General features: G+C 33.6%; 1 protein-coding gene across 5 annotated transcripts in view; it reads left to right on the top strand.

Moving 5' to 3' along the window:
- tup (LIM1_Isl and LIM2_Isl domain-containing protein tup) overlaps window positions 1–15,122 on the top strand; it is a 371,468-nt gene that overhangs the window by 280,643 nt on the left and 75,703 nt on the right. For 3 of the 5 annotated variants that reach the window (XM_081747534.1, XM_081747543.1, XM_081747536.1), the window contains one exon: window positions 12,189–12,395. In XM_081747534.1, coding sequence (XP_081603660.1) covers window positions 12,189–12,395 — 207 coding nt within the window. The remainder of the gene's footprint in view (window positions 1–12,188; window positions 12,396–15,122) is intronic. The other 2 variants (XM_081747535.1, XM_081747537.1) reach the window with 1 other exon arrangement.

The following is a 15,122-nucleotide window of genomic DNA, read 5'->3' as shown; positions in this document are numbered from 1 at the left end:
GTTATATATATACTGAATCAATGCTGTCTAAGAAATAATATAATTCTTTTTTTTTTCAAATACCATTTTATTATGACAGTCGAAATTCATTAAAATCAATAAATTCTGCTTTTGCTACTTCATAACAGAAGTTACAGAAATTATCAGTTTATAGATTTCCAAAAGGGAAAAATAAATGAGATTTTTAAGCATGCACAATTTTCAAGGGATTTAAAATTATTGCCAAATAATGTAGTCGAAACACAGAACAGTTATGTCTTTTGATACAATATTCAAAATTCATAGAATTTACGTATTATTCAATTGTACAGATAATCATGTGAACAAGAAGGAAAATTTATACTAATTATAGGTACAGATTTACTTAGCAGTGGCCATTAAATTATTAACAACATGTTTCATACATACCTTACGCGAAAATTGTCTTACGTTAGGTTGTCATAATTCTTTTCTTTTATAAATTATTCATTTTTCATACATAAAAAATTAACTACATTTTTATTTCACGAAGAAATTCTTTAATTATTCTTATTGTTTTTATAAACACAATTATATCAATAAAATAATCGTAGGCCACATATCTTGCAAAGTTCATATTTTTACCGGTAATCAGAAATAGAAAGAAATATTATTATCGAAGAATTATTCTGCTATTTAGATTTGATCAGGAAAAATATTAAGCAAAAGAGAACTGCGATTCGAAATCGTAAGAAATGATTGACTGTATGTATTTGCTGAATCATTAACATTTCAGATAATTTGGAATACGATACTAATTTGAAATAAAACGACATGCAAAAATCAACTAGTAAATACTCATGCTCTTAAGATATATTTTACAGAAAATTTTGAAATAGCCAAGATCTCTCTGTTTCACATTGCTTATTAGGTTAGTTTAACTAATCGAAAACATATTGCAAAATTCGTACTACACAATTAATCGGATATACTATTACGAAATATGCAGGTAATCGGTATTAGGTTTGAAAGCGGGAGGCTGTAAATTTCCTTACACGAGCATTGTGTTCACTACGTAAATATCAGGAAAACATACTGTAAATGTATTTTCCATATTTGAAGAAAAGTATACTGTCAACACCACCGATAATTATCAACCATTAAAATGTAATTAAGTAACTTCTTAATATCAATGCTTCTATTGTTCTAATCTTACCGTTAAAGATGGATCATACGTAGAACACTCAGTCACTTAGTTTATCTCGTCATACTGTGTAAATTGTCATATATTAGGCAATAACTTATGCCTAAAATAAGGAAACACTTCTTCAGCACGTATATATATGTATTTATATCAAAGTCGAAGCTAAAATGGGAAAAATTCAAATTTTCCACATACCGTTAAAACTTAAGTGTCTGATCCATTTAAAATATGCTGAATTAGTCCGTAATCCTAAACGCAATATTTACTAATTCTGGTGCTAAAGGGGCTACAACTGTATAAACAAGGGAACGCCCACTGCAACATATGGAATATGGTTAATTAAATAATTTCATATTTCATTTAGTTCGAGAGGTTGATTTAGCTGTTATAAATAAAAATTAGTTACGAAATTATATAAATAATTCTTTCAAAATAGAGAAAATTAATTAGTCTGCAAAAAAAATTGGTAAATTAAATCTAAATGAATTTGAATTGATTGTATCCTACTTCTGGGATGGTATTAAATCACATGACGTCATCATAACAGGAAAAATAAAAAAATATTTTAAATGAAATAAAACTAATAGTAAAAGCAATTGTGGGAAAACGAATAACCATGAGGTTAACCACATACATACCAAATTTTCAATTTAATACCTCAGTTTTAGCCTAGTGATTATGATACGTTGACCTTAAAATTGTACATACAAATACATTTAAAGTAATAATAGGATTTTCCCAATGGCTAAGGCGGGAGTTTCCTGATTTATATGTAATTCTGTATAACGTTTTTATGTGTGTAACTGTTTATCTTTTTGTCCTTCTGAAATGACACTTGACAATTATATTAACAACTAGGCTTATATAAAGATCAGTACAACGTATTTTTATCAGGAGTCCTTCGTGAGTGAGTCGGCAATCGCATTTGTGACCAATTAGTCCCAGTTTCGCGTCGAAATGGACAGTTTCTCTTGGATGTAAGCCGAGGAGCGGTTTGAATTCCGCTTTAAGCTTATGTGACCACTTCCAGCATAACATTGTTGTTGCATAATAACACCAAGGCGAAACAAACTAATTTCTGTCCATATCTAATATAAATACAGAGAGTAAATTATTTAAACCAAAAATAAAACCGGGTTTAAACCAAAACAACCTGTTTTTTTTTTCTTCAATAAAAACCATGGGTTTTGCCAACCCTGGTTATAAGGAATATGGAAGACTCGATAGCACGTTCACTTTTAAAGAATTTCGCGTTGGAATTGTGCAAACACATTACCGTAACCCCATGATATTTTTCCATTGATGGATCATATTTGTTATTAATATAATATGTCTTGAATCTTAAAATTAAAGGCAAAATTGGCTGAATCAAATATTTTTGGATGACGTAACTTCTGATTATAGTTTCTTGGGGTCCAGTTTCTGAAAGGAGCAGTTATTATTATTATTATTATTATTATTATTATTATTATTATTATTATTATTATTATTATTATTATTATTATTATTACAGAATATTAATAATAATTATTATTATTTTGTACGCTGTAAAAGATATGTTTATGTTACTTGACTTATATTACAATATAACATCTCTGGGAGGAGTAGGCATAGCCACTGTGGGGAAGAGATGTTCATCCTCTTGGCCCCTTCCCTCTGGCATTTTCAAAGTTGCAGTTTAGATGATATAAATAAATGTGTAATTTGTTAACGCTTGATAAAGAACACATTAAATTACACTGTATAATTGTTATTGAATATGCAAATGGTTCACCATTCCTGCAGCAATGGGGACGTAGACCTATATTACAGACGAATATCTTGTAAATGGAAGTTTAAATTAAGTTAATTAAGGCTAAGGTTCAACAAACTTTACGATGCTTGCGTTTGTATTTTAAATGTATGCTTATTGGTTGACATATAAATTATTTTTCCAATTACAGCGAGGAAAGGAGTCAGATATACGTTTCATTCGACCCCTCAAAGGAAAACATGAAATAACACTACTGGTCTGTGGGCTTTTTTGTGGGTTCACCCGTTTCCTTCCACATTATCATTCTACAATTATTTCCTAACCATTCATCTGTCTTCTTTAGCCTAAAATTCATAACTACAGAACTGAAACTAGAAATTTCATTTCCTTTTCTCGTAGAAAATACTAATTTCTGACAATGATTCCACCAGAATAATTACAGTGGATAGGGCTTGTCTTCTTTCGAATGAAGGAAAAAAAAATAGGGAGCTACAATCCCACGAATAAAGAAAAGAGGATGACCTCATGAACTGTTGCTGGTTCTTTGTTACTAAAGAGACAGGCCCGTAGCCAGCTCAGAAATGTAGGGGGGCCGATCCAACCATATTATAGATCATAATCATATTATAGTTTATTTGCAAGCCTACCGTGAAAATTTTAGGGGAGACAGTAAAAATTTAGGGGGCGGTCCCTGTAGACCCCACTGGATACGGGCTTGTAAAGATATATAGTAGTACAGAAAATTAGTTAATTATTAACTATTGCTTCTGAGGAAACATAAACATTAAAGTAATGACTTGTATACTTTTTAAAATAAATAATAGGCCTATTATAAGCTGATTTTGTTATTGATTGTTACGAGAAATGTTAATAAAATGACTTTGTAATTTCCTCAGCTTAAAGATATCGTAGAGTGTATATTTATTTCCTTTTCCTTTTTCAGTCGATTGCAAATAAACGACCTAAGATACCGTTTTCATTCTTGTACTGTACATCAAATGATTCATTCCATCTTATACCTCCGAAAAATTCACACACACACACGTTGTATGACTATATATTTAAAAGCCAATTAAAGTATCATAAAACCGAATCTACACTACGACTGTTTTTCTTTAATGTAAACGGTGCAATAGAGCTTTGCACTGCTCCCACATACAGTGTGACACGCCTCCCCCTTCTTCTCTCACAGTTAGCAAACGTACAAGTTTTACGCCTGTGTATCGATCTTTTCACACAGGCGATTGGGCCTTACCAGAGGCGTTGCGCATTGCATTCTGTGCCTTGCGTACACGAGGTCTTCAGTTTTCGATCTCGTTATTTCTCAAAGCTACCTGTAGCATTGTTACAATACAAAACTAGTACGTATGCTACAAAACTATTTTTAAGAACATATGTTGTTATATATTTGTTACTTCTTCTATTGTAACCTCCTAGGTGTTGTATATCGTTACAGAAATAAATTAGTATGCATTCTGTGATGTAAGATCAGGTCACATAAAAACTCTCCAAATTGTCTGAGGAAGAATTTAAGTTCGTCTCCCCCTCAACTTCTTTGAATTTTAATGAGTAACTTTAAGGCAATAAGGAACATCACAAATTTAGGAAGTGGAGAGATAGTATCTGTAAATTGTTTTGGTTTGATCTAGTTTAACGTCCCACCTTTGGTTATGCCTGCTAGGCTAAAAGAGACGTATATCTGTAAATTGTTATTCAGTGAACTGATAATTCTTAAAGACATTTCGTATAGTGTATACGCACATTTGCGTGCCCAAGAATTTATGACGTCACAGACCACACTACCTGGTTCACTTCCTATATTTTTAATATTCCTGATTGTCTCTAAGTCATTGACTAAAATTCAAGAACGTGGGGTGATCTTAACGAAGACTTTAACCTCTAATAACAAAACAAGCAACTTGCTACATATATATTAAGAATAAGACAGCCTTTTATGTGCTTGAGCCACTCCAACGCCATCTGTTAGCGACCGGCTGAACTAAGTTCAGCCTCGCTACGAACACGTGGTCAGTGCGCTGCGTGGCTGTCTCAAACAGGCGAATCAAGACCTTTCTAAACCTAGTTGCCGTCACGTCTTTTATTTTCGTGACTCCCCAGTTTGCCTCACGGAAGCACCGGTCAGGAATTGAACCCAGGAGCACGCGGACGTGAGTCCAACGCTCTAACCACTAGTCTACGGTGTCCCCCTGTTTATTAGATTGCACAGAAAAAAAAAATCTGAAATCGGGTCGATCATTTTGACTTGCCTTGTATCTAAATTCTTTACTCCTGCATGAAAACAGAAGAAAGGAAAAAACGACTAGACATTTTCAAGACGAGACAGCCTCATCCCTAGATTGATCGTCCCAAGAACGGGTTCCATCTCCGATTTTATCTATTAGAACCAGAAATGATAGATCTAGCACGTCCGGTTTAACTATTGAATTCCCGATAGTTAAACCGGACGTGCTAGATGTAAACGAAAGCCATTTGTGATTGGTAGCTACTTTAATGTTAACCAAACCTTGTTTGTGTTAAGCTTTGTTGCAATTGAACAGCGATAAAATGACAGGAAATTTGTCAGTGATTCGTAATTTTAATTTTACAGCGTAGAAGACTTTAACAAATATGCATATCAGACCTGAACGTTATTCAAAATAACCAATTTTATGTTGCAGCCCACTAATTTAAAATAATGAACAGTGTTTACGAAACAACATCCCTACAGTATTTGACAAAATTATATTGTTTTTTATTTCGTGATTATTACTTATTTTTCTGTTTTTGTTTACATGTATTTCAACTTCTGTTTCTCATACAAATCATTCTTTATATATGTATGAGACGTGAAAGACAGGGGACAGAAGGCTGTTGAGGTAATTGCATACTGCTAATAGGCAGTAACTAAATGAACTAAATCCTTGAAGCCAGACGTCCACCTCTCAAACTGCCTAATATATTATTATCGGAAATCTCATGCTACAAAATATTTGACCTTTGCATGCTGAAAAAAAATCGTAGTTTTTTTCAAACATGAAGTTTCTTTTTCTATCATTTTTTTTAAAAAGAATCCCCTTCTTTATCATTGTACGTATTTTTGGTGTGCTGAGAAGGCGTATACTTCTTGGTGTTGCGTGGCAGTCATAAATGCTGACGGCGGGAGGTTCCGAAGGAAATGCGTGCGCAAAAATGGACACGCTATATATCCAATAAAAAAAAGGAAAATGTTTTTCTACTCTTCTTTTTTTTATTTATTCTCTCCTTCTTAAGAAAGCGGGAAGTCATGATTTTTCTCTATCTCATTTCTTTCTTTCCTTTTTCGTTTTATTTTTATCAACTAACTACTACAAATTAGCGTTTTCCTGTTAGTATGTGCGAATAGATACCAAACGTTTAATATGGCGGTCTTTCTTTCTGTTATGTATATTTTATCTTATTTAAAGTTTACGTTATTTATTTACTTAATTACTTTTTCTCTACTTTACATACTTCGCAAACTTTCAATGTACGTAAGTTACTAGCGATTTTTTAAAAAGTAAATTAGTATAATAGCAAAAAGTTATTTTAGTTTACTTTTATCGCAATTCTTGACAAAGAAAATCTTATCGCAAATTTTAAAAACTGGACATTTTTATCGTTGCATGTATACATTTATTTGTTTTTCACTTTACGGTAACACCTGCTCTTGTAACTTCATTTAAATTTAAATTGCATCTCTAGATGGCACTGCTGTAGTTTTTCTGTCAGTTTATAGGATGGAATAATGACACCTAAAGTTATCTTAATTTTTAATATGTACATATTCAAATAGTTTTTGATTTCTTTCCACGTTTAGGAAGCTTTTAAAATATATTACGTAAATTCTAATCTTTAGTTGTATGCTACAGAACCTCAGTGACGTAACTAAGGGGTGCAAACGAGGCTTGTGCACCGGGTTTTGGGAGCGCAAAACTGGGCAAAGAAAGGAGTTTTAGGAAACTAAAAATCATTTTTAAAAAAATACCTCAGAAACTTAACAGGATAACAACGACTCACTTTAGGATCAAATCCATAGAGCATAAGTTAGCTTCAGAGCTATCTTTTAAAGACATTGTCTAAACCTTTGCAATCAAAAGAGCCCGCAAAGTTAAATTTTAGTTCCAGCTTTCTGTGTTTTCATTTAACTTACATGGATTTAAGAGATTTGCAAAATGTCCGAGTACTCTTCGAGACAACAGATTGACTGTTTGTCATAATTAAATATTCTATTCTCAAGCAACAGACTATTGATTCATTCTACACATATGCAGTGTTTCTTTCCGGGGGGGGGGGCACACTTAGTATCCCAGGGGGCGCTGCTGATATTATTCTATTTATTATTATATTTTAAATGTATTGTTTTGTTCTGCTTCGGGGGAGCACTCTCAGAGCTCTGGGGGGAGGCAGTATCCCCCAAAAAACAGGTCTGGAAGAAACACTGCACATATGCACACCCCGAGATAATTCCAAAAACATTATGATTTACAGTTATTATAATAACACTATAAGAACCTGTCAAACATCCTACTCTCATATTATTTGGCAACCAAACACTAATTAGTTTGGTGTTTTTATCTTGTACTAAAAATTAAATTATGTACTACAATTTTGATATCAAGCTTTACTACTTGAAGAAAAAATGGAATAGGAGAATTACTGTGTAATGCCAATATCAGGTGTAGTATAGGAGTGTTTTGGTTTGGTTGGTTGGTCATGGGGGAGGGGGGGCGCTAAGGTGAGATCTTGCCCGGAGCGACAACTAGCCTAGCTGCGTCGCTGCAGATGCTTAGTGAAAACGTCTCCAACAATTTATAGATTGTATATTCCACATAATTTTACGAAATTTATGTTCAGTTTTCGCACTCAGGAACGTTACAAGTTATTAGATCCATTTTTTGAGATAAAATTTAAATATACGTGCTTCTGGTCTTCACCTATCTCGAAATTCCCCTTAATTGAGTTCCTTTTTCTTTCTTTCTTTTCTGTTTCTTTTCTCATTCATTTTCTCATATGATCTACTATTGGAAACAAATATTCTTCTATAAATAAGGGTCCTTTTCCGCATTCCATCTCTAATTATCTCTAAATGAATTTTTCCAAAGCCATGATCAATCATTTTCTCACACCCGAAAAAGACAGAAAAAGCAATAGGCCAGTATCATTTAAAATTAATACGCATTTTAGAACAATCCTTCCCATCTCCACCCAAATTGCCTCTAAGTGGGGCTTTAACCGGGACAAGGCTGAATAGTTTTCTCACATCCGTAAACGGTAGAGTCATCCCATTTTATGATAAAAGCTAACGCGTGAGGGTTCAGAGGAGTCACAGGAGAGGCATTCTCTCCCAGAAATGGTCTAGAAGGCTGATTTTTACAACGAACTTTCATTATCTTGAAATGACGTGATTTTGTGCCTAAAAACATATCTTCCATTCTTCCTATAGGGGGAGTGAAAATAGCATCTCAATTGGATCTCTACTTCGTAGTTACTCTGTATGGCTACGATTATGTTTACACATATACACTACGAGTGAAAAGACTCCGAATTTTGAATTAAAATTATTTATATTTACGCAAAGAGCACAGTGTTGCACAGCTTACATTTCATATAGTAAATATGTAAATTTCAGTATAAAATATAATACACTTTACTAGAGAAGACTTACGTCACTTTTACAAAATGTTCAAAATCTCTATTAATTGCAAAACATAAATGGACCCCGTTGACGTATATTGATAGATATTTTTTAAAATGTGTTTTCAGCTGGCTCTGATTATCTTGTACTACAAATCTATGAGAATCCTAGTGTTGTTGTAATACACCGTTCTTGATGAGCGATGCATCTAAATATGGTGAGCTAGAGGGTAACAAATCTTCCCGTATCAGTTGATCTTGGAAAAAATTCTCGGAACATCTTCATCGTACGTTTGATGTCTGCTTCATTGCCCTGTCCTTTGGAACCAACAACAAAGTTCATATTCTCTAATGATAGCCAAGAATTCAATCATAATGTCAACGCATACATATGAATTTATAATTGTGCCGAAAAAGAAGTGTCCACAAGTTTTCGCCTAAAAATTGTGCTAGATGGCAATTACTATTTCGCGAAAACGCTTCAGTAGATCATATACTAATAGTTTTCCTGGTATAGCAATATTAGAGAGCCCTGCTCACAGGTATCGCAGGAACAATCATACGATTTCGTTGTAAAATACGCTTCTCTGAAAGCAACTGTCTGGTCTTGCGAGTAATTAAAAAACCTCCTGTGCTCGTGTGCTGCAGCTTAGTACAACGTTCTACTATCTGATGGTAGCAAACGTTTCCAAAGATCCCTCCCAAACATCGCAAGCAATATTATTCGTGAATACTTTTTGCATTTCTTAATCATTACATTTTAAATTCAAAGTTCGGTGAATAAAGCATATATCAGTACGTTGATGATAATTTTTCATGTGTTGCCGTTAAGAGCTATTTACTAATCCTTGATTGTTGTGTGAAGTGAACTTATTAACTTTGTTCTTCTTCAATGTTTCAATGCATTTCTGCACCCACGTGAGGAGTTCACTGGATTCAGAACTCCCAAAAAACTTGATAAGTTGAAATATATTTGTACACTACCTAAATGAAACTATGCGTGTTTAGCAGAGAAGTGGTAGGTGTAATTTAAAAATTTTGATATTACACTTCACTTGTATTTTTTCCTTATAAAAATAATTTAGTTCTATATTTTTTTTTTATTGGAATATAGGTGGCAATAGTTAACAATTACGTATTATTTTTTCAAGTATAGAATAATGCTAATTTAATACTATATATACGTAGTGTCTTGTAGTATGCATTACTCCCAAGAAAAGAAAATGTGTATGCGCCTGCTTCGATTAAATATAAATGATGGAAATTGTGGATGGATTCATGTATTCGGAACAGTAGAATTCGGTACTTGAAATAAATATTTACGCTAAATATTTGCATAGAATCACGATCAATCCTTGAATCTGTGCGTACCCCATGTTTCAAAATCGTGACACTATGTTTCTGATAGAGTTGAAATTTTTCCAAGCAATTCAACTACAATAAAGTTTTCATTTCGTCCATACTAGAAACTTCGATACCGTTTTTAGTGGTTCCTTTTGTTTTTGTTCCTTTTCCTTCTTGAAAAACAGAGAGAGACGAAGTTTCCCTGTTCCCAAGATGGCTGCAAGCACTTGAACCTGACTAAGGATCGTCTTACCGCCGACTATTAATCTGGCTATTATCAGCAAGCCGCCAGGCTACAAGGTAATGCCTTCCTCACAAGATTTGATCCGACCTAGACCGGCGCCCGCATTAACAATGCATGGAGTTGGCCCTCGTGAACTTTTACTTGACTCCCTTGCTTCATCTCTCCTCTTTCTTCTCTGTCCCCTTCTCTCCATTCTACAAGCTAGCAACCAACAGTTTTACAGTTTCTTCACCCAAAAAGATATCTTTCGTCTGTCACTCTTCACTCTGTAAACTTAAAATTCATCCACTCATTAATGCTTCCATCAGTATTCTCTGAATTGTATATATAGGCCTATATGAGTATACAGGTACGAAAAGGCACATGAGGAGATAATTAACAATGATAATTAAACTTTTATTACACTTTCATTGAAAAATGTTTCTTTTTAGATTTAACTTATACTTTTTTTCTAGTTTAACCTCATGATTATGCACCGAGGGTAAGGGGGGCTTCCCTGTAGACCAAGGATAATGAATGAAATGATTGATTGAAGGAAGTGTAAGAAAACGGGAGAACATCGCGAAAACCCACACACAGGGTTTTTGCTCACTACAAAGTCCACTTGGCGCGAGCTGGGTTCGAACTAGAGACCCCACGCACCAAAGATAATCACTCTCTCCCACTGAGTCGCATCCGTCCTTATAAGGTACTGAAAACGAAGAGACAAATAAACTTTAATTATCTAATTCGAAAATGATGGGAAATACCAAAGCCGGTTCAAGAAATTTATAAATTAATGTCAACTGAATTTAAATATCCATCTTTAGGAATCATGCGGTATCTGCTTAACGAATTTTGTATTTTGAAAAAATCCATAAATGAATACTATATATATATATATATATATAAAATATTAGTTTCTTTTTTATTCTTAGTGTCTTGTTATGGGATTCATTAGACTAATAGAAATATTTGAAATGTAACACATTAACAGTACAAAATAATTTAGTTACACTCAAATCACATTTCACCATCTTAATGTTTCCCACGAGTCGATGCGAGACGAGAAATATGGCTTTCTGGACTCGTCATTAGATTTTTATAGAATTCTCGTCTCGTCTCGTTTCTCGAACAATTCTGATCTCGTCTCGGTTCTCGAAAACAAAATCCCGTCTCCTTTTGTAAATTTATGTACAAAATGTACGCCATAATTTACTTCTTAATTTGGTCTACAAATTATTAGAATCCGTTCTTGTCACGAGAGGTTCATTTATTATTGGAGTATGTTATAGTATACGTACAGGGTGGCCCAGTACCGTACTCATTGCATTTTATATTATTTCTTATTTTTATCCATCAGGTAGACTTAGTTTCTTTATTATTTGTTCCTAATGTGTTTTTACTTACATCTTAAGCTCGGAAGAGCCGAAGCAAATAAACCTACAAGGTAGAATGTTATACTTGATCAATGCAGGGGTGTATACCTACTTTTGGGTCACCCTGTATAATTACTTGCGTATCTTTAAATGTTGATAAATGTTCTTCATTATGTTCGAACAGTTATTGAATCAATTGATTTTTACACTGTAAATCATGTAGCATGAAAACGATGTTTGAGACCTAAGACTTAGGTGAACTAGTGTTGTCCACAAAACTTCGGAAATTTCTCGTCTTCAGTGGTGGATCTAGCCCGGAGCTGAGGGAGAGCTAGGCCCCCCAGTTTTTTGGGTGCGAAAATAATTTAAGCTGTTATTTATATATTTTTGAAACTGTGCAGAAAAACTCATGATATATTCTACCCATCACAGTTTGGGTTCTGATTGCCCCCCAGTTTTTACCTTGTAGATCCGCCACTGCTCGTCTCATCTCGAATTTGAAAATGTTCTTCTCGTTTTGTGGGAAACAAACTATAAAAAGGTAGACAAGTTTATAAGTGTTCTATGACAAAATTACAATACTTGTACAATATTTGCAAACTTGTCACGACTAAATTACGTATCTTAATTAAATAAATGTCTTTTAAAAAAATGTCTTTCTTTTCATTTTTATAGGATGGTAGGAAACTCGGGTATGGGAGTATGCAGGGAATTCCTATGGTTGCGTCGAGTCCCGTAAGGCACGAGAGTCCCATTGGGATGAACCCTATCGAAGTGCAGTCGTATCAGCCACCGTGGAAGGCACTGTCGGACTTTGCTCTACACACGGACCTTGACCGCCTTGATCCCACAGCCCCACCGTTCCAGCAGTTGGTAAGTCAGGTAAGTCAGAAGAAAAAACTGACTAGATATTGTGGTCGTGCATGTGTGAGTGTGTGTAGTTTATGTGTGATCTGCATTTAAATGATTTTATAAACTTAGTTGTTGTTATTTCGTGTTCTGAATTTAAAGGGGGAAAAGAAAAAAAAGAGTACTTCCCTTCTACCAAACATACGGCAGCAGTACCACCCTCTCATAGACAGAAAAATTTTAAAACATATATATATCACTATTTTTCCTCTTCGAAATTCCACTACACACAACTTTTTTTTCCCGCTTACTGGAAGTTTTCCTGTTCTTCCCATGGTGTATTTCTTCCTTCTTTCTTCATTTCTATTTAAAATGTAAATTTCTCTTGGAAAGTTTATGGCACTTCAAGGAGCAGTTAGTTGTGTATGTTAACTTTTAATGATCTTCCTGGACGACACCTTGCAATAGAAGAAACCTGTGAAATCGGGCCATTCACCCGTTTATCTTCATTAAATCATTAGAATGTTGAAGAATCAAATAATAATAATAATAATAATTAATAATAATAATAATAATAATAATATCTATTTTTATATGTATAATTATAATGAATTTCACGCTTTTCTTTTTTTTTAATATTTTAAAAAAACTGAAAATAGTATATATAGCTTTAGTTAGTTTAGTATAAACACAATGACATTTGCATTTATAAAACGTAACGAACAGTCCTTTTCAGTTAGTTCAGGAAATATATTCTCTCCTATTTGTTTCGAAATCATTATCGTATCAGAAATGAACAGGTATGGTGGGAATGAGACAATCATGTCTGTTCCATTTTCTTTCTGAATTCTAGGTTTCGTAGCTCACACATAGGCCTATATCCAAAATTGAATATGTCGATAGTCTGACATATTACTTTAAATAGGGCTATATCTAGTGAATGATCTGATTGTATACATGTTTTGTTAATACACTATTTTAATAACTTTATTTTAAATGCATGAAGTTATTCGTATCAAAATATGAAAATACTTCGATGTATTATTATGCTTCACTTTGATTTATTTTAATGCATATTCACTTTAGTTTCACTAAGAATAGTACATGACTAAAGCAGAAAATAAATTGAAAGTTAAAAAAAAAAAAATGAATTTTACGTGTAGAAGTACAGACATTTTATGTGAGTGATCCCATGTTGCGGATTGGTCATACGCGTGCCTGAATTCAATTTAGTTGGAGGAACATAATTTTCTATGTTGGGGCAACTGGAGATCTATCTGAGCTATAGATAACAAACAAAAAAGGGGGGAGATTGGAGACTTTCTTACAAAAAGCCGCCTTAATTTTAGGGGAGGGGAACAGAAAATTTTGCTTTTTCTTGTTTTTGTACCTTTCTTATTGAAAGATACCTTTGTTTTCCTATAGTGGATTCTACAATAAAAAAGTACCTTTACAACATTCATGTGTGAGTCCTACGCTCATTTTGGGGTTTTCAAACTATCTTAATTGATTTTCAAACTGGAATTTCTTCAGTTGCCTGCAAGTGTAAGTTATGTAAGCCAACATATGACAAGCGTCAATTTGATTGCCTAACCACGTTATCAAATCCATGAAAGTTAAACATGTTGTCTTATATATACAAATTTGGTATACAATTTTGCTTACATTTCGTTTTTCGTTGAGTGATACTATTGTGAGCTTCAGATATTCTGTCAGAACTTAATATAAGAGATAATATTAAAGAAAAAAACCTAATATAAGTTCTTTCTTTATTCTTATATCGTATCAAAATGTTTTAAACAGAAAACTTGGGTATTGCATTTTTAACCGTTTCCTCCTCGATTTTTAACGCTCTAAACTTCGTTTTTATTGTAATTTTTTAAAAAGCTGTTTTTTTCCGAGCGCTTCCATCTCTAATCTGAACTAAGAAGTACCAGATTCCAATGCAGAAACCCATAATCAACGGCCGAAATAGCTGACTACTTTAACCCAGTTAAAAGCTGTTTGGTCAGCCACAGTAACTGTAAACTCTAAAATCATAGTGTGTGTAAGATTAATGCATTATTTGAAATCCATCCGTTTGTGAATTTCATTTGATGAATTTTGTGTTATGGACGACTAAGCTGTCCAGATAATGGGTACCATGTTAGGGGCGAGCTCTCTCGTGGCCAAGCGGTTGGCGTACACGCCTTTGGCGTGGGAGCCCGGGTTCGATTCCCAGCGTGAGCTCATGTATTTCGGATCTAACGTTAAACTGTAGGTCCACATCTCATATGGCCTCGATGCTGAACGGGACGCTAAACTCACAAATCAAATCAACCATGTTAGGGACAATATCTAATGAGCTACGGTTTTTGGATAACAAACAACACTCGAATGTAATTTTGTAGGTTATTGGATTGAACTGTTACAGAATGTAAGTACATGCTGCAAATACAACATTTTTGCTACGTTTAATGAAAATCATACTATGATAACATAAATATAGAATTCACACAATATGATTCTATATTTATTGTTTTAAATTTAATACAATGTATCAATACCGTATATAGACCCTATGACTATAATTTCAATAATCAAATCAATTTTAGAAAGAGTGTCGTATGCGAATGATACATAGAAGTAAATAATAAGAATAAAAAATAATGTAAAGCTATCCTAACCCATAGAATATTACTAATGCGCATGCAAATTACACCAGGCATATGTCTGTTTCAATACTCACGTATTTATTTTGCATATGCTAAATATACACAC

This window comes from Thermobia domestica, chromosome 2, assembly GCF_964235325.1.
Source record: "Thermobia domestica chromosome 2, izTheDome1.hap1.1, whole genome shotgun sequence".
Classification (NCBI taxonomy): Eukaryota; Metazoa; Arthropoda; class Insecta; order Zygentoma; family Lepismatidae; genus Thermobia; species Thermobia domestica.
This window is presented reverse-complemented; position numbering and strand designations above follow the sequence as displayed.